Source organism: Amblyomma maculatum, chromosome 5 (assembly GCF_055883805.1).
Source record: "Amblyomma maculatum isolate TAMU_Amacu chromosome 5, ASM5588380v1, whole genome shotgun sequence".
NCBI classification, from domain to species: Eukaryota; Metazoa; Arthropoda; class Arachnida; order Ixodida; family Ixodidae; genus Amblyomma; species Amblyomma maculatum.
The window spans coordinates 31,129,835-31,149,667 of NC_139348.1; the positions used below are offsets into that span (position 1 = coordinate 31,129,835).

The window sequence follows — 19,833 nt, forward strand, 5'->3', positions numbered from 1 at the left end:
GCGCAGTGTGTGCCTTAGCCATGAACCTGGCATGAGTACCCTGGACGCGTGGAAACGTGTTGGTTACAACAGCTCGACACGGTATGTTTGCGCACGGTCGAGTTAAAATCAATCTGAACAACCCTTCTACTGTCTTGTATCTTCGAGAAGTCATTAAGCGTGTGTTCAGGGGCAGGATAGCGTAAAGTGTTCACGCGAAATCCAGCTTGACAGCTTACAGAATTTGAGCACGAAATGACCGCAGCTCTAAAACCTCACTTAAGTATACAAATTGCATCTTTACCCTGCAAGAATGTCGATTCCGAGTGTTTTCCTTAGTAATTAGTGATGATGAAAATAGGATACAAAATAAAAACAATGGCCGTAATTTAAAAATTTGTTGATGCAAATATATCATGGAATGAAATTGTTTTGTCCTGCAGAGATGTGTTTTTCTCTTTGGTGAGAGAGGGAAAACAGCAAAATAAAGGACTCGGCGAAGTAAAATTAAGTCAACCAATAAACAATCTCTCAAACAAAATTTCAGCTATCAGAGCTGCCCACCACTTCGTGGCGACGAAAACAATTAGGTGGCAGTTTACCTTGGCTAAGCACGGATGAACATGCGCATGCAATTTATTGCACCATGTTTAGCAAGACTTTTGCTTCATTTAGCTTTGTTGTACGACGTCATGATGTGTTTAGCTAAGCATTTAAACAGGTTCTTTGCGTTTTGTTAAGGACGATTGATGTTTAAGTAAAGTCTTTAGTCCAGCTTTGTCAGAAGGTGAAGACGACACTATTCGAGGCGCTACTTGAAAGACTGGCAGCCTATAGCTGGTGAATAAAACTCCCGAAATTACCTAGTGGTCTTCCGCTACGGCCAAAAAAACCCTTATCTCTTCCCCTCGTGTCCGACACCCACTGGCGGCAAGCGTTTCTTGTAGCGGCTTCTCGAACAAGGTTTTACCGTCACCATGGCGCTAAATCCGGCCTTGAAGACGGGTTGTATTTCTTCACCTAACAAAAAAGACATTAATGCATAATGATGGAAACTGACCCTGGCAACGTTTAACGCTAGAACCCTAGCTAGTCTAGCAGTGCTGTTAGAGGAACTAAAGGGTATGAAATGGGATGTCGTAGGGCTTAGTGAGGTTAGGAGGCCGAATGAGGCATATACTGTACTGAAGGATGGGCATGTACTGTATTATCGAGGTTTACCGGATAGGCGAGAACTAGGAGTAGGTTTCCTGATCAATAAGCATATAGCGGGTAATATAGATGAATTCTATGGTATTAATGAGAGGGTGGCAGGCATTGTAATTAGGCTTAATTAGCGGTATACACTGAAAGTTGTACAGGCATATGCACCCACATGTAGTTACGATGACCAGGCAGTTGAAAGCTTCGACGAAGATGCAGAATCGGTAATGCGAAAAGTAAAGACGCAGTATACTGTACTAATGGGCTACTTCGATGCCAAGGTAGGGAAAAAGCAGGCAGGAGACCACGCAGTAGGTGACTATGGCATTGGCGCTAAGAATAGCAGGAGGGAGTCACTAGTTGAGTTTGCAGAGCGCAATAACTTAAGAATCATGAATACCTTCCTCGGCAAACGGAAGAACCTGAAATGAACATGGAAAAGTGCTATCGGGGAGACTAAAAATGAAATTGACTTCATACTGTGTTCAACCCCTCGCCATTATGCAAAATGTAGAGGTAATCGGGAAAGTGCGATGGAGTGACCGCAGGATGGTGAGGTCCCGAATTGGCCTAATTCTGAAGAAGGAACGGAACCGATTAGTAAGAAAGAAACCCATCAACGAATTAGCGGTGAGGGGGAGGGCAGAAGAGTTCAGGATCTCTCTACAGAATAGATATTCAGCTCTAACTGAGGATGGCGCCATTACCCTAGAAGCAATGAACAATAATTTCAGAGATATCATTACTGAGTGGGCTGCAGAAGTAGATGGTAGGATAGTTAGAGAGGATACCGGTAAGCTGTCTAAGGAGAAGAAACATTTCATTAAGAAACGCCACAGTATGAAAGCTTCCAGTCCAACAGACCAGATAGAATTGGCCCAGATATCAAAGCTAATCCATAAGCGCAAGGTGACCGATATAAGTATAACATGGAGAAAATTGAGCATGCTGTAAAGAACGGGGGAAGCCTTAAAGCGGTGAAATAATTGGGCATAGGCAAACGCCAGATGTATGCGATAAGGGACAAGGCGGGAAATGTCATCGCGAACATGGACAAGACATTCAAAGTAGCCGAGAAGTTCTATGCGGATCTCTACAGTAGCCAAAGTAGTCATTACCGTAATGAGATTGGCGGTAGGGAAAAACAGACGTTCAACCAGTGAAGAAGGACAAGGTCAAGAAACCATTAGAAACTATGAAAAGGGGGAAATCAGCTGGAGACGATCAGATAACTACAGATTTGTTAAAGGACGGGGGGATATCGTGCTAGAAAAACTGGCCACCCTGTGTACGCAGTGCCTGGTGTCATCGACGGTACAGGAACAATGGAAGAATGCGAACATTATCCTCATTCATAAGAAAGCGAATCAGCTTACTGTCTGTAAGGTATAAGGTATTCACTAATGTAATAACTAATAGAATCAGGACAACCTCAGACTGCAATCAAGCAAACAATCAAGCAGGTTTTCGAAAACTGTACTCTACTATTCATCATATCCATACCATCAACCAGGTGATAGAAAAATGCTCGGAATATAACCAGCCCTTATACATAGCATTCAATGATTACGAAAAAGCATTTGACGCAGTTGAAACTTCGGCGGTGATGCAGGAATTGCGAAATCAGGAGGTAGACGAGCCGTACGTGAAAGTGCTGGAAGATATATATCGTGGCTGCACAGTAACCACAGTTCTGCATAAGAGAGTAACAAAATCCCTATAAAGAAAGGTGTTAGGCAAGGAGACACGATCTCCCCAGTGCTATTCACAGCTTACTTAGAGGAAGTATTCAGATACTTGGAATTGGAGCTGTCAGGGATACGGGTAGGTGGAGAATACCTCAGTAATCTGCGATTTGCTGATGACATTGCCCTGCAAAATAACTCGGGGGATGAACTGCAAATAATGATTGATGACCTAGACAGGAAAAGTAGAAAGGTAGGCTCAAAAATCAATATGCAGGAGACTAAGGTAGTGTTCAACAGCCTCGGGAAGGAACAGCAATTTCCGTTAGGCAGCGAAGCACTGGAAGTAGTAGGCGAATATGTCTACTTAGGACAGGTAGTAACCGCAGATCCGGACCATGAAAAGGGAATAATAACAGGAATAAGATTGGGATGGAGCCATTTGGCAAGCACTCGCAGATTATGACTAGCAGCTTAACGGTATCGCTAAAGAGGAAAGTATATAACAGTTGCATCTTACCTGTACTCACCTATGGGGCTGAAACGTGGAGGCTAACCAACAGGGTTCTTCGTAAGTTGAGGATAATGCAGAGGGCTATGGAACGAAAAATGGTTGGGGTAACATTAAGTGATAAGAAGCGTGCAGAGCGGGTCAGAGAATTAACTCAAGTTACTGACATTCTAGTGCAAATTAAGAAGAAATGGGCATGGGCAGGACATGTAGTGCGAAGCGAGGATAACCGATGGTCGCTTAGGGTAACAAACTGGATTCCTGTGCTGACGTGGGAGCTGCCCTCTACACCTAGCGCCTAGCCGAGTGTCCTTCAGGACCCCTACTGTGGGAAATAAAGTTTTACCAAACCAAACCAAGGGAAGGAAAGCGTAGCAGGGGGCGGCAGAAAGTTGGGTGGGCGGATGAGGTTAAGAGGTTCGCGGAGGTCAAGTGGATGCAGCTAGCACAGAGCCGGGTTAATTGGAGAAATATGGGATAGGCTTTCGCCCTGCAGTGAGTATAGTCAGGCTGATGATGATGGTGATATGAGCCTAAATTGGTACACCACATATTGTAGGTAAAAAAAAATAAGAAAGCTGCGTAAAAATGAAAGTCGCCTTAAGACCGTAAAGTATGTAGCAGTATTTGAAGGGACGTCTCAAACGCGGCCGATAACTTCCAGCCATCATAGGACGCACAGCGAGATGACGTGTACGCGGGTGTGAGCGCTTTCTGGAGCGCCCCCTCCGGCGTATCGCGGAGGAGCTTCAGAGCCGACAACACTTTCCGCACACTTCCTTATTCTAGCCACAGTAGACATTGTATCGGTTTCACATGACTATATTCACGCTACTTCGTCGCCATCTTGAATCTTAGAGAGACATAGATGGGCGATAAGCTGGCAAATGTAAGTAGTACGAGCTAACCCTGTTAAAATACAGATATGTAATAGAGCTTGTGCCTGCCTCTAAATGTGCTTCGAGCACACTAAGCTTCCAGCGCAGCAGTTGTAGGCTCACAATGCTAATGTTCTACTATTGTGCAACCAAGAACACAATTTTCATTCACTACGGTTTCCAATAGATGCAGTAACCACCCAACCAGTACCCAGACACAGCCGCTGCACTTGCAAAACGGACGAGAAATGTGCGTGCTAGTGCTAGGCGATGTCGAAGGCTCCATGCGTATTGTCATTCGTTCCGGAACTATTATCGGCACTGTAGAAGTGTCCGGTATCGTCTCACTCTCTTGAAGTGTCTAGGATGTCACTGGCAAATGACTCTACACCGTTCTCGAACGCGTGTTTTTTGAATTCACAATAGCCATTCAGCCAATTACGACACGCCACCAGCACACTTACCAGATGAGCGCTTGGCGGTTGTGGTAGACGTTGAAGGCACCACGGGCCGTACGGCTGGCATTAGTACCTCTGGCAAGATTGAATGAATTGGCACCGTCGTATCGGTGGAGTCTGTGGTCGTTGTCTCCTCTGCGACATATAAGGGGCAAATAATACACAGGCACAAATGTTGTACGTTTTCAGAAATTGAAGGAAATTTTTGAAAGCATTTCTTCAAGTTTTTTATCACTTCGCAATAACAGTCACTATATCCGCAGATGTCCCGTTGGCTGACCTCTCAATAATTACCATTGATATTCAATTACGCGTCTCCTTGGCTTTTATGGTAGCCTTATTTGGTTGTTTTTACCACAGGAGAAACGTCTCGAGTAGAACGTTTCTGGGCATTCTAAACAAAATATTTCTATCAATGCTCTCATAAACAAGCTTTACAGCATGCTCCAGCTCTCCACAATATTTGCAAAAACACAGATAAACGGTTTTAAATAGCATTTATAAATACTCGGTGTATGCGCAGAGAACATCTTGAAGGCCTAATTTCACCACACATGGGAACCGTTGGCCAATCGCCTCAAAGTGTTCATAACTGTTTCCTAAAATATCTCTGATGCCCTAAAATTAGAAGCTGTTCGAAACTCCGGGACTTCAATTACTTTAATGCATGTCCCATAAGCTTCTTTATCCTTATCTAAGATTAGTTTCTTTAGCTAACAGAGCGCGCTGCTCCCAGGCAATAACCCACGAACAGTGTGACTGAACATAAACAGAACTGCAAGGCACAAAGGCTCTTTAGTAAATATAAAATAAATTGGTAGAATCAATTTTCTAACATACTATAGATGACCTGTATGAAGGAAAGGAACAGTACCGGACAAAGAAGTAGAGAGCTTCGCGACGCCACAGTGAAGCATACAAACATCGCAGCTTCATTAGGCCTTATCAGGGCGGTGGCATATGTGGCGAGTTAGGCGTCCGCGCAGGAGCCGGCACCGTCGGAACGATGCCAGCGCACCGGTGGCAGAGAGAAAATGTAGGCTGCGCTGGGCCTAATGAAAATAAAATTTCCTGAAGCATGGGTCACAATACATTTATGCTCGCAGGTTAATTCTGAAACAAGCTACCCAGAATGAAAGATGCTTCACCTTGAAAAGTCCCTTGCTTGCGGTGACAGTCACCACCCCTTCTGTGGCGTCATCCACACGCAGCCGTTTATAAAATTGTGTAAGATGTATCTTTGTAACCATTTTGCCCCCGCATAACGTCGCCATCAACTCATGCGCTGTATGAAGAAAATACGATGAATATTTCACGTTCCCTTTTATAGCGTGGTGTCTATGCATATGCGCAGAGCCCGGCTTTTAACGAATGAGCCCCACCAGCTTTGCCCAAGAGGAAGACGGAACTGGTTCAAAGATATCTAGACATTCGGGCCTTTGCAGCTGCGGCTGGACGATTTTTCCCAGTGCGAACGGGACTTGTCAACACTTCTGAAACCAAGGAGGTGCATCTGGCTTGACAGAAAGATGGCCCTGTGTCCCAACATGATCGTTCAAAATGTCCTCGAAGTGTGCGTTTAAGTAGGTCTTGAGAATTTTCTCAACGGTGTTGCATACACCTCGTGGATTTCACAGAACTATATACCAACAGTATGAAATAGCTGTGTCCCAGCCGACTTGACCCGGCTCATTTAAGAACAGTAATGGCAGCTTTGCTCCCTTTTCTGCTGTTGCGACAATCACTAGTGTCTTTCAGAAGCAGCAACCCCTCACCCAACCACCCTTGCAACGTCAAGTTCTCTTCCTTGCGAAGCGGCGACTTAACCCGGCCATATTGCGTTGTGCGTATCTTGGCTGATAACCGAGATCTCCACGCTGGTGTTGAATTCCATCATATGGGAAATGTCATCCAAGAAGCGTCGCATGGCGCAAGTAGGTATGATATTCGTGGATAGGTTTGTTCAATGTGTACAGACGTCCTTCTGCAGCGCAAGGATTGTCGTGAGGCTCCACATGATGTGCGTGCTGCTTGAGACCGTTCCACTTCGCTATGAAGGCTTTTTCAATAGGTCTTTTTTGGCAACAGTTACATGTTGCACTCTTCATGCGGCACGTATAAATGACATGCTTCCCGGAACAGAGAAAGCAGGAAGAACTACGATGCGGCTTCCCAGGGTCGTTTTGATTTCGTCTAACATCTTTGCTCGGCGTCGTGAGAATTTGCGCGAAGTCAGGTAATGGCGCTTGCAGTTTAACCTGAGGATATCGTGTTGACTCGGCTGCTGACGTCATGTCCAACGCCCTCTGTAACGTGATATCGTTCTCGCCGAGAAGCAGTTGCTGACTCCGCACACCCCTTGGTTTCGTTGCATTACTTCGAGTAGCAGTGTCGCCGACGTCGTCTTGAACGACAGCCCGCCGCGTTCAAAGTGATGACGACGTGAGCCATCGCAGGAGCCGATCCACTGCTTGTGCCAGAGTTGCATTTTTTGGCGATTCGCGTCATCTCCATGAACTCTTACGAAATAGTATCAAACGGCACTTGATCCAGTTTGTAAAATTCGTGGCGTCAGGTGGGCTCTGACGGCTGGTCAACAAGCTCGTTGTAGCCCACCTCCGCCGGGATTTTGGTTAGCAGAAAGCCAGGGACAATTCTGTATGTGTGCTCACCGCATTACCTTAAAACCATCGCCCGCTTCTTTGTCGGAGCAACAACTTCGTTGGCCTCGAATTTAACTCAAGACATTCAATTCAGAATGAACTCTTTAATCGCAATGATACACAAGCTGCACAATGTGTCGCAAGGTTGGTTGCCTCGTCGTGCAGTGTTACATCGATCAGGCGGCCAGAGAAGTTCCTGGCGGAATATAACAGTGAGCGGTCTGAAGACCCCGGTGATATTAGAACATCTCGGCGGATTAATGGCTGCCTAGGGAAGAATGCCCATTTGTAGCTTTCCGCTTCCCTTCACTTGTGAAATGCGCTACGTGTGTACAGTATGTGTAACCCTTTCTAAGTCAACGTGTTTATGGCTTGAAATCGTACCAGACAGACACCTTATCCTTGGATTTTACCTCCCGCGTCCCTGTGCGTCGTCTGGATTTTTTATTAATATCTCAGTCTACCATTACTTAAACAAAATTACCCTGGTAGTCTTCGACCTACTTGAGCTCACTTTTAATAAAGCGAAAGGCTTAAGCAAAGTGTAGTTCTGGGCCAGTTGCAGGACATGATTTACAGGGAGGCTTAGCGCGAGACAGTCGAGGACAAGAGAGGCACACAGGATAGCGCTCGTCCTTTGTTCCTCGCTTATCCTCGTCTTTCTCGTGCTAAGCCTCCCTGTGAATATAAAGGCCTACGTTGTTCATAAGTGGCGTGAACACGAAGTGTCCGACGACAGAGGAAAAGCTTGCCTTGTCAGATGGAAAGAAGGATTCACTAAGTGCGATCCTCAGACCTCAACCTGCGACCATCATCATCCTACGGCTACCCCAGGCAAGGCCTTGCGTCATGTCTCGCTTCATATCTGACGTGCCCAGCTTGCGTAACAGTATCCAAATTGTTACGAACATTTTTTGTTACTGTTGAGCGTTATGTATGGTGTCACCCAATTTCGCTTCACAAATGGCACGCATTTCATAGTCTACTTTGTAACACAGATCCTAACCTCATGCATTCCTCCATATGTATGACTTAACTGCCTCACTTTTAACGTTACCGTGCCTAAAGGTGATATCAGAGGAAGAGGAGGGGATGTGGCACAAACAGATTCAGTAAAGTTAATAATTGTGCTAGTTGTTTGCCATTGATTATGGAGCCGCACATCAGGAAAACACACAGGCAAGAAGGAAGGACAAAAAAAAACTGATTGCTTTATACGAAGGGAAAGGCGTGGTAACTGTCTCACTTGCTTTCTGTGGACACCTGAACCGCGCTGTAAGGGAAGGGAGGAAGGTGGGAGTGAAAGTGGAAAGAGAGAAAGAGGAGCCGTAGTGGAGGTCTTCGGAGTTTTTGTGACCACCTGGGGATCTTTAACGTGCGCTGACATCGCACAGCACACGGACGCCTCTTCGTTTCGCCTCCATCGAAATGCAGCCGCCGAGGTAGGGTTAAATTGGTTCACAGGAAGGGAAAGGCGCAGTAACTGTCACAATTGCTCTGTGGACACCCGAACCGCGCCGTAAGGGAAGGGAGGAGGGTGGGAATGAAAGTGGAAAGAGAGAAAGAGGAGCCGTAGTGGAGGGCTACGGAGTAATTTCGACCACCTGGGGATCTTTAACGTGCGCTGACATCGCACAGCACACGACGCCTCTTCGTTTCGCCTCCATCGAAACGCAGCCGCCGCGGTCGGGTTCGAACCCGGGAACTCCGGCACAGTAGTCGGGCGTCTTACCACTGCACCACCCCGGCGGTGCAGAAGAAAGGACAAGCGCTGAACTTACAACCAGATGAAATTCAGGAGTGCTTAAGAATAAATAAACAATTCAAACATAACAAAAACAAACATGAGAGCAGGCAATTGTATACGGGATAAAGTTGCCCTGAGCAAAAAGTTACATCGACCAAACAGGCCGATGTCTCCGTGAAACGCTGTACGACCACAATTATAATGTGTGTTAGACCACATCAGGCATTCCGACAAAGCAGTGCAGCGCATACAAGCACTAATCTGCCCGAAAACCTGACTTTTCCGCTTGCAGAAACCTGGCCAAACATGACTGTAAAATAACAAGAGAAATTATCGAGGCGAAGGCGGGGTCTTAATGTGCAGCGCATAATCCATTTTGTTATCTGAAAAGCGGTTGCGATTCCATGATGCGCGAAGGTAATCCGTGACTAAGGATGCTCGTGGGTCCGCATCTTAACCGACCTGTTTCACGTTTCAATTGCTTCGTATTTATTCTGACGCGCTCCTGAATAAAATCTACTTCAGCGCTTCTACATTCTTCCTGTTTGTGTATTTTCCTCGTACACTGTTGTTGTTTAAAAAAAGAATTGCGAAAGCCTACCCTTCCTCTCCTTTCATTTGCCTCTCATCGTTTCTTTCTTATCGGCGCTCGTTGTAGTACTTCATATTGATGTAATTGGCTTACAGGAAAGGAAATCCGCAGTATCTAATACTTTCTCTGCCAATTGTCAGTTTGGAAGATACATCATCGCTTCTGACGCGTGGCGTTCCTTGGTGGACGTTCAACTGTGCCATTACTGATGGTAGGAACGCTAGACAAGAGCTAATCTTCTGGAGTCTCGCAGAATATGGCAGATTTTGCGCACAGCTCTCACGCACGGGATTTTTTCCCGAGCCTAGAACGGCTTTCACCTTAGTAAATATAGGGCATTACTATACAGCTCGCTTGGTGGAACGCGCCACTAGAAAAAAAAAAGATGGTTTAGCTCTGCTATATCTGGATATACGTAGCGAAAAGCAGTGACTACCTCGGAATCAGAAGAAGTCAATTTCTCCAGCCTTGTGCGCCTTTCGCCAGCAGCTGAACTCTCCGTGGCTTCCATGTCGAGCACGTCTAAGTTCAACGGCGTTCTATAATTCATTTACAGGAAAGGAAAGGCGCGGCATCTGTCACTCGCGGAAGGCAAGAAGCGTCACCCGGCGGCGTTGGAGCGCACTCGCTCCCGCTTGTTCCTCATAGCTGACGTGACATCCTTCATGGGTGACTAAACTATTTTTAGCCTATTTCTATATATACTCCGTGGTTCGGCTTTCGAGGAAGCGCCAAATGAAAGGTGCCGCATGTACTACACAGGAATGGACCGCCCGGCGGAGTCAGTTTCATATATGCGTGAATCTCTTGGTGATGTCCCCAGAAGTCTTGGCGTCACGACCAATGACGTCACCATGTGACGACTACGGACGTCTCGAAACGTTTAACCATCACTATTGGCTAGTGATAGCTAACCATGACTTGCACTTTCTGAGTAGCAGTTAATGTCTGATTAGTGTTAGATAAACACCCCTTAACTAGCAAATGATTGTTAGTGATACGATGACCTCCAAATGCATTGGTTTCTATTGGCATCTGCAACGCCGGCAAAGCTTGGCGAGGGGCTGCGCAGGAGGGCTTGGCTGTGAAGCCACTCGGTCGTGGCATACCGCGTAGGGCATACGGCATACGGCATAAGCGAAGCTGGTCTCTGACCATCGTAGTGAAGCTTTTCGCTTCAAAACGTGAGACTCTTCGCTCCGCGAGCGAGATTACGTCTTCATACACCCACGCGGTCATGTCTCTGCTTAGTTTTTTTTTTAAAGGCAGTTTTGCTAGCCGAGCAGCGTGGGTCCCGTATTGAGTGATGCCTTTTTTCGGGACTGTCCTGTCTTTACCTGTGGAAAAAGCAATGAGTCAACTAGCCCAGATTAAGATCCCCATCTAACCGAGGCAGGTGTTAGCAGGCACCTAACGGCTGCGTTTTTAAGTCACATATCGCGTTAAAATCTAAAGTAATAGCTAACTACAGTGGCTAAGAACTAGGTTGGTTCCCTCAGGCATCGCAGGGTACGTCACCAACCAAGGTCCAGTCCAACTTGTTCTAAGTGGGGAATTTAGCCCTTTTTCTATCCCATCACTATAGACAAACACCGATCTGTGACGTAAGCGCAATGCGGTGGAGCTTCTGTCGCCCGGCTGTGCCGGTTGGGGGTGAAAACTCGGCTAAGCGTCCTTGGAATACATAGATCCGAAAAATTTCAATGCAATTTTCTAATTTCACGGCGCACCTACGATCCCGTTTGTCGCTACAGAGCAACCATGAACATTCTAGAACAGATCGAAAGTATGAAATCTCATTAACGAGGCGAAGTATTTTTAAAATATAGCGAAATGTATGCAGGTGCGAGTTGGGAGGGCGACCCATAAAAACACATGTAAACACAACTTACCGCTACATTTTACTCGGTTCAGCAGCGTTGAACCCTTCTAATTTTTTGATGAACGTCTTGTATCAAGCCAGGACATCATGTTTCATGGCACACTACATTCCCTTGCAAGTACTGCAAGTCTGACGACTTGCGGGACCGTTCACAGCATGATAAACTGACCGCGCACAGTTGCAGACGGCATTGCACCCCCGGCGCAGTCGCTAGCAGACGCCTGGGAGCTGGTGGCAGCCGCAGTGGGTATCGCCAGCTGCGCTGTCGTCTACTGCAATGCGCGACTCTCGTTCGGTCCGTATTCCCAAATCATCAGGACTACAGGCAGAGGCACACCACAAGGTTCGGTGCTCTCGCCATAGCTCTTCAACATAGCAATGATTAACCTCCCCTCCCTGCTAAAAACAATACCAGAAATCAAGGTTAGCCTCTACGCAGATATCAACATCTGGTTAAACACAGGCTCGGATGCAGAAATACAGGAGAAACTCCAGCGTGCGGCTAGAATGGTCACAGAGTAAGCGGAAAATATAGGCCTCAAGTGGTCACCGCAAAAATCAGAGCTACTAATCTACACGAACAAAAAGGAGAAGCCAACTTTCGAAATCACAGTGGATGGTCAAAAAGTGCCCGAGGTTAATCAAATTAGGATCCTTGGACTCATCATCCAGGTAGACGGCAAAAATGGGTTCATGATAGCCAAACTACAGAACTACGCTGAACAAGTAACGAGTCTCATCAGAAGGGTCTCTCTCAAAAACAGGGGACTCAAAGAAAAGAGCCTGCTAAAACTAGTACAGGCTTATATAATGAGTAGGGTAAGATATGCAACATCCTACCTAAACCTGGCAGTAAGAGAAAAAGAACAAATAGACGTCGTAATAAGGAAGAGCATCAAAAGCGCACTCAGCCTTCCCAGCTGCACCTCCACGACCAGACTGCTGGGAATGGGGGTACACAACACATGGGAGGAAATAATGGAAGCTGCAAGAATAGCGCAAATGGAAAGACTCAGTCAATCCGAGACGGGAAGGCAAATTCTAGAATGGGTCGGGTTCCAGCACGACAGAAGGATGGACCCCAAGATCGACCTCAGCCAGAACTGCAGAACCAACCTGTACATCCAACCCATGCCAAGAAACATGAGCCCCATTCACAACAAAGAGAGAAGAGAAGACAGAGCCAAAGCCATCGAAAAGGAGATGAGAAAGCTTGACCCAAACTCCGTGGCGTACACTGACGCAGCCACCGGGAAATCGGGAGCTGCAATCGCAGCAGTGGTGGACGGAGCCGGATCACCTCTAATCACGGCGTCTATAAAAACAAGAAATGTAGTCATCGCTGAAGAGGTAGCAATTGCGCTAGCCTGCGTCGGCACAAAAGCTAAAGTGATTATAAGTGACAGTAAAACAGCCATTTGGAACTTGACAAAAGGAAGAGTGTCATCCGTGGCTAAGAAAATTCTCGAATCCAGGGAGATCTCACGGAGGATCACACTAAAATGGACCCCAGGCCACGAATCGGCGTCTGGAAACGAAGCCGCTCATGCGCTCGCCTGAGATATCTACCATCGGACGAACGTCGAGCAGGTCGACAACTCAGAACCCGAGGAGAGGTTAAACACCTACCACGAGATCTGTGAATACAACAAACTAAACAGAAAAACATTCTCCCCTCCACATAAAGAGCTAAACAAAGAAGAGGCCAAAAGTCTTCGCAGACTACAGGCCGGAAATTACCCCAACCCGGTATATGGCTGCACCATTTAAAAGTAGATGACAGACAACACGAAAACTGTAAACACTGCGCACAGAGAGGTACACTAGATCACATAATCTGGCAATGCCCCTTTTCGCCTGGGGCTGTGGCCAACATTCATGACACGGAAGTTTGGGAATCCCTTCTCCAAAGCGAAATCCTTGAGACGCAAAACGAAGTCGTCCGCCTGGCGGCTGAGGCCGCGAAGAATCAATGTATCCTTGCGCGCTTCTAGTCGCGGAGTCCCAGCCCCCTATTCGTGTCTACGTACCTGGGTGGGGGAGTAGGGGAACCTCCTGTATCGGCGGCACTAAAGTTTTAAATAATAATAATAATCGGCCCGTATTGTCGTACGGCGTTTGAAAACTGCCTTTTAAATGTAATTCTGCCTAGAATGTATCACTTGAGGGACAGTATTATCAAGATAATTTAGTCCATGCGGCAGCATATCAGACTGTAAACAAACTACGTGATTCGCTACATAAGTATTTTGGGAGTGTCTGGATTCACAACATAGATTATTCGGGGAGTTTCAAAATAAGACCGCCTCCGCAATGACGCAGCATACTTCTTCAAAGCGCTGGCCAATGTTTAACGACCGGCCACCACTTCTGGTGCTCTGCGAAACGAGAAACTTGTTGCGGTAAGTTCCATTTACTTCTGTTTTTATGGGTCGCCCACCCACCGCGGTGGTTACGGCGCTCGGCTACTGTTCCCAAGGTTGCGGGATCGAATCCCGGCCTCGGAGGCAGCTTTTCAATGGAGGCGAAAAGCAAGACGCCCGTGTGCTGTGCGATGTGAGTGCACGTTAAAAACCCCCAGGAGGTCGAAATTTCCGGAGTCCTCCACTACGGCGTCTCCATAGCCTGAGTTGCTTTGGGACGTTAAACCCCACAAACCACCTCCCAACTCGCACCCCCATACGTTTCGCGGTGTTTTAAAAATACCGTAGGTGTCGGGGCGTGTTGGTTATTCATGATGGAAAATACAGCGCAGAGAAGGACGAGGACAAAATGAAGACACATAGGACACACGAGTTTAAAAATACTTCGCCTCGGTCATGAGATATCATAATTTCACGATCTGTTTTAGGATGTTCACGGTTACTCTGCACCGAATAAGGACATCCCAGGTGTCCCGTGAAATGAGAAAACTGCTTTGGAATATTTCGGTTCCATGTATTTCTATGGGCGCTAACCCTATTTTTCACCCCCAGTCGGCTGCGACGCCGCGAGCGCCTGCTTTGTTTGTAAACACGGTGTTGGTCTATAGCACTAGCAGTGCACCTCGAAAGGAGGAATCATGAGATTGTAGCAGTCTGGTGGGTGCTTGTGTGAATTTGGATAAATCACTTTATCACAAGATCTGACCGAACTCTAGGTTGCTCAAGCGCGCCGCTATCACGTGACTCAACAACCCACCTTTGAGCCTCTTAATATAGAGAAATAAAGAAACTGTAAAGAGTACACTCGGCTGAAACTGGCCTCTGGTAGGACGTCACAACTACGCATGCGCTCAGTATTCTCACCCAACGCCAGAGGGCACAACGGGGAACAAAATGTTTTTAAATTCAGGCGTACAACATTTTTCTTGTTAATAAATTACCTTGTGCTTTAAGGCCAGTATTTTGACATACATATTAAGATGTAAATGATAATAAAACATGTAAGGATGTAGGTCGTCTGCTCTGTCAGTTCGGTACTCTTATGGTGCACTCAAGGGGATTATAAAAAAAACTGCTGGAGTGGAAGTCAATGGGCTGGGGTGAAGCCAGCGGCGGCCGTCTTGGGGCTGACATGAAGTGGCCTGCCAAGCTCACGGGAGCTCTGTTCGTCGGCGTTGCTATTGTGTTTCAAATGTTCATAGGATTTTTAGGTTCCGATGCAATGCTTTGGGCAATCAGGTGAACCGTATTGGACGTCTCTGCATCGATTTGAACCACCTGGATTTTTAAAGATATCGATGATATCCGAGTATTGGGCGTTTCTCGCTCCACTCAGAGCAAATGTCGCAGCTCAACGTGAAGGCCAACCTTTGAGTGAAACCATAGCAACGCTAGTATTACATAGTTGCGTAGCTTGTGTCGAATATAATAGCACTGAAATTTTTGCAAGGCTTATCTAAACATGGTGAAATGTTTATTGCTAATAAAATTTGGATTTTGTGCGACATCATGGAGTCATATGTCATTATATAGCATATCTCGAGTGTAATTGTACTGGGCTAATTTCAGATCCTAATTAATTACTGCTAAATAGATAGTTGTGAGTAAATAATAAAATACATGCTTTGGCTAAAGTCGTATATTGTTGGATAGCGTATGCCGAGCAGAACAGCACTAGGCTAGCTGCGTGTCTTAATTAATTACCACTAATTTGAGATATTGCCCATGCATTGCGTGGATAAATTAGCTATGTTCTGCATGACTTTTTTGTTGTTTAGCGTTTGATTTGGATTATATTCGTCGAGACTATTTCAGCAATATGTTGCTACTTTGTAGCATAAAGTACAAAATTAATCATGATTACTAATCATCAGCAGTTATTCCCTTAGTGTATTGCAATATTATTACTTTAGTACAACTTCACTCGATATAAGCTACGCCACGATATATGACTTGAAAGGATAGCATACATTTCAGGTTCAATCCCATTTGACTAGTTAGCGGGAATTATTTAAGACGTGCAATTAGTCCAGTGTAATTGCGTAAGTTATCCAACGACATACGACTTGTAGCCAAAGCATGTATCTAATTAGCAGTAATTAATTACGACCAAAAGTTAGACTAGTGCAATTGTACTCGACATATGCTATCTTACGACATATGACTCGATGTCGCATAAAATTCAAAGTTCAGTAGCAGTTAATTATTTCACCGTGTTTATTTATGACTTGCAAATAATTCAATGCCATTATACTATACATAAGCTACGCAACTATGCAATAGAAGCGCTGCTACGGCTCAGTAGCATTTGCTCTGCCGCATTTGCTCAGAGTGGGGCGAAGCACGTCCGATTACGTCGATATCTTTAAGAACCCAGGTGGTTCAAATCGATTCGGCGATGTCCGAGATGGCTCACCTGATAGCTCAACGCATTGCACCAGAACATAAAAATCCTCTAAGTATTTGAAACACACTGGCAACACCGGCGAACAAAGCTCCCATGCGCTTGGCCGGCCACTTCTTGCCCGCCCCAAGGACGCCGCCGCAGACTTCACCCCAGCCCATTGGCCGGTATAGGGGGTTTTACTCCAGCAGATTTTTTTATATCCTCCTTGGGTGCACCAATTGATATTTTGCATGCTGGACTACAGATGAGACACGTTTTTCTGTTTGAAAATACCGGCATAAGAGTCAGCACAGGCTAGTGTCGTGCTTTTACATCGCAGTGGGTTGTTTCTATAAGGCGCAGTACGGCATTCAATGCGCAGCGCATATGCAGGTTTGATCACAAAAGTAAGAGGATAAGACAAGGGGGCATCAGGGGCCAGAGCATGAATGTATAAAGCATGCACTTATTTTGTGGTACGGCTTAAGGGTAAAGTCGTGCGCATTTACGAAATCCTGAGCCTGCAGGCAGACTGTATTGCTCGTAGTGAAACGAACTGCATACAGGCGCTGAATTAGCGCATATTTCAAATCATGAACGGGCTGTTACGATTCGCCACCGCCATGTGCGACAGCCGACGTGGCCGCAGCACGTAATGCAGCGAACGCAAGAGCATCAGTTAAAGCGGTGAGCATTTCGGCCATTTCAGCGCCCTGCTGCCTTCCGCTGAGCCACCGAGTCACAAGGCCAAAACTACCAATTTTGCCTCGAGCCACATCTAACTGGTGGCAGCGGTGGAATGACCCAGGCGTGACGGCGGTGCAACAACTGGTGGCGGCGGTGCGATGTACCAGGCGTGACCCTTGCAACAAGCAGCTCAAAGGCAAGCTGGAAGCAGTGCAACGTGCCCTGTGTGATGAATGGTTGCCGGCAGCAGAACGACTGCATTGGATACTTGGCTGCGAGGTTTGGTGAGTGCAAGACTTTATTCTATTGAGTTTTGCCAGGCTTTTTTATTGTATAAATCACAACTTGTAATTGTGTTGTCGCTGCTGCTGGGTAAATTTGCAGCAAGGCAATGGTGGGCAGCAGAGAAGGCAGCACTCGGAACAGCCATGGATTTGAAGTCGTTGCGCAAACCGAAATTGCTGGAGCCTGCGAAGGAGTTGGGCCTGAATCTCACAGACAGACTCAGAAAACCAGAAGTTATAAAGGCTATTCTAGCGTTGGAAGCTAAAGATAACGAGCTTTCAGAATTCTTTGAGATCATTGAGGAACGGGAATGCAAAGAAAGAGAAAAAGAGGAGCTTGAACGTAGGGAACGTCCAGAGAAAGAGGAACTTGCACGTATGAAACGAGAGAAGGAGGAACTTGGGCGTGAAAGGCTAGTATGCCAAGAGCGCGAGGAGATAGAAAAACGGTTTGCCCGCGTAACGAAACTGATGCAACTGGATATTTCTGCTCAAGTAATGAGCGTGGAAAGGCATAAACTTTTAATTGCCATTCAAGGTAACGATTCGTAACCGCGAGACGGTCTGCAAACGTTCCTAATTGCCGATAATATAGCAGAGTATTTGGCAGACTTGGAGAGTGTTTGCAGAAGTGCTTCGAGCAAGATAGTTGGGCGCAGATATTAGTAGCTGTTCTCTCCGCTGAAGCGTCTGAAGAAATCAAGCGGTTGATATGCGAAGACTTGAAAAACTACGATGAACTGGTAAAACATCATTTGTCGCCTCAAAGCCTTCGGAAGAGGTATGAACGCGAGAAAAACTGCACCAAGTCGTACTTTGCTTTGGCGCATCAGTTGAGAGTCGCTGCAAGCGAATTGCTAAAGATTGCGGAAGTTTCAGACCAAATCTGAGAATGAAACACAGCTTGGCGAAGCGGCCGAGCAACGCGACCGCAGCAGCGAGCCGACCGAACCTCGCATAGAAAAGTATCGGGTTACCTTGGTCGAGCCACTGGCAGATGAGACGGTTGGTCCGGCTCAATTGGCGGGAAATCCGCAGTGACGCCGTCAAGCGAGGTGAACTGCACGCCGCCCCACGTGGCTGTATGCAATCCAATTACATCAAATGAGAGTGGGGAACTGACAGGAAGTGAACCACCTTTCGAGTCAAAAGCTGAAGTTTGTAAAGAGCGTGACGGATACGGAAATCAACTAGGGGATGACAAAATTCTGGTTTCCAAAATCATAGAGCAGGGCAAGAAAAAAAACGAAGTGCCCATAGGGCAGACTCACGATGAGCTTCTTGAAGACATAGCGCAAAAAAGACGGGGACAACTAACACAGATGTAGACTGACTCTGCTTTTGCCTCGCACGTTTTTTCTGGTTTTGACCTATGACTGCTTTTACTTCCCTTGTATTGGGCCCTTTTAGGCTCGCTGGTTACTGTGGTTGGGTTCTTTGGCACCGTCCCTTGGCCACGATGTTGTTCGCGCCCCTTCTGTTGTATTAAGTTCACAATGAGTTTTATGTAATCTGTTGATAATGCTTTCCGGCCCCCCCTTGTTTCTTTTATGGTTTTTCCGGGTCAAGATTGTCGGCCGCCCTTTGTCAAACTGTATCTGGTCGTAGTATAAGGCCCCTTGATTGTCACGTGAGTTTTGACATAAATTGTGCTGCGGTTTTCCTCGAGAATAAAGTTGTCAGTTAGCGCCTGTCCTGTCTACATCTGTGTTAGTTGTCTTCGTCTTTTTTGCGCTATGTCTTCAAGAAACTGCTACCAACTAGCCGAAACCAAACATCTGTTGCACGATGAGCGCGTGTCCACTGTACGAGAGCTACACTTTCGAAGTCGACAGCGAGCGACTAGAGCGGAGTGAGCATCATTTGTGCCCTGACACGCCGGGTTACATTCGTGAGAGCAACAACTTTCGTATGAACGATGACGTGGCATACAAGCATACATGGCTCTCAAGCGATCCAAAGCGCCCCAGCTGTCGAACGAACTCGATCGTACGCCGGTTAGCGCTCAGTTACGCGGCACACCGGAGGACCACGGTAACCTGAGTGGCGGGCAGAGGAAATGCCAAGCTTGGCGGGCAGCGTGAACGGTTGTTGTTCGGACTTGACTGGAAGTGAGTCATGCGATGCAGACGCGGCGCCGCACTCAGATGACGCTGGTGCCATACCCGCTACGGTTACCGCTAGCTCGCCCGAGCTGCCCCCCCCCCCCCCCAAAAAAAAAAAAAAAAAAAAGCAGAAATCGAGCATTCAAGTGCTGCCACCGAAAAAAGCGGAAAAACAGGAGTGCGAAAGAATGCTGCCATCGTAAGATGCGGAAGCTGAAACTATCGCCAAAGAAAAACTACTTTCCCAATGGCAGAAATGAACCCGTGCTGAGAAAAACCATGACTGGTACGCAAAACGTAAGGAGAGGGACAGGCCGTTCAGCAAAGCGAGTGATTCGTGCTCGTATGTT

At 46.6% G+C, this 19,833-nt stretch overlaps 1 protein-coding gene across 1 annotated transcript in view; it reads right to left on the minus strand.

Moving 5' to 3' along the window:
* The window catches only part of LOC146187950 (uncharacterized), a 42,946-nt gene that overhangs the window by 14,260 nt on the left and 8,853 nt on the right, over positions 1–19,833 (minus strand). The window contains exon 2 of the mRNA XM_084604960.1: positions 4,721–4,849. Within this exon, the coding sequence (XP_084461086.1) occupies positions 4,721–4,849 (129 nt within the window). The remainder of the gene's footprint in view (positions 1–4,720; positions 4,850–19,833) is intronic.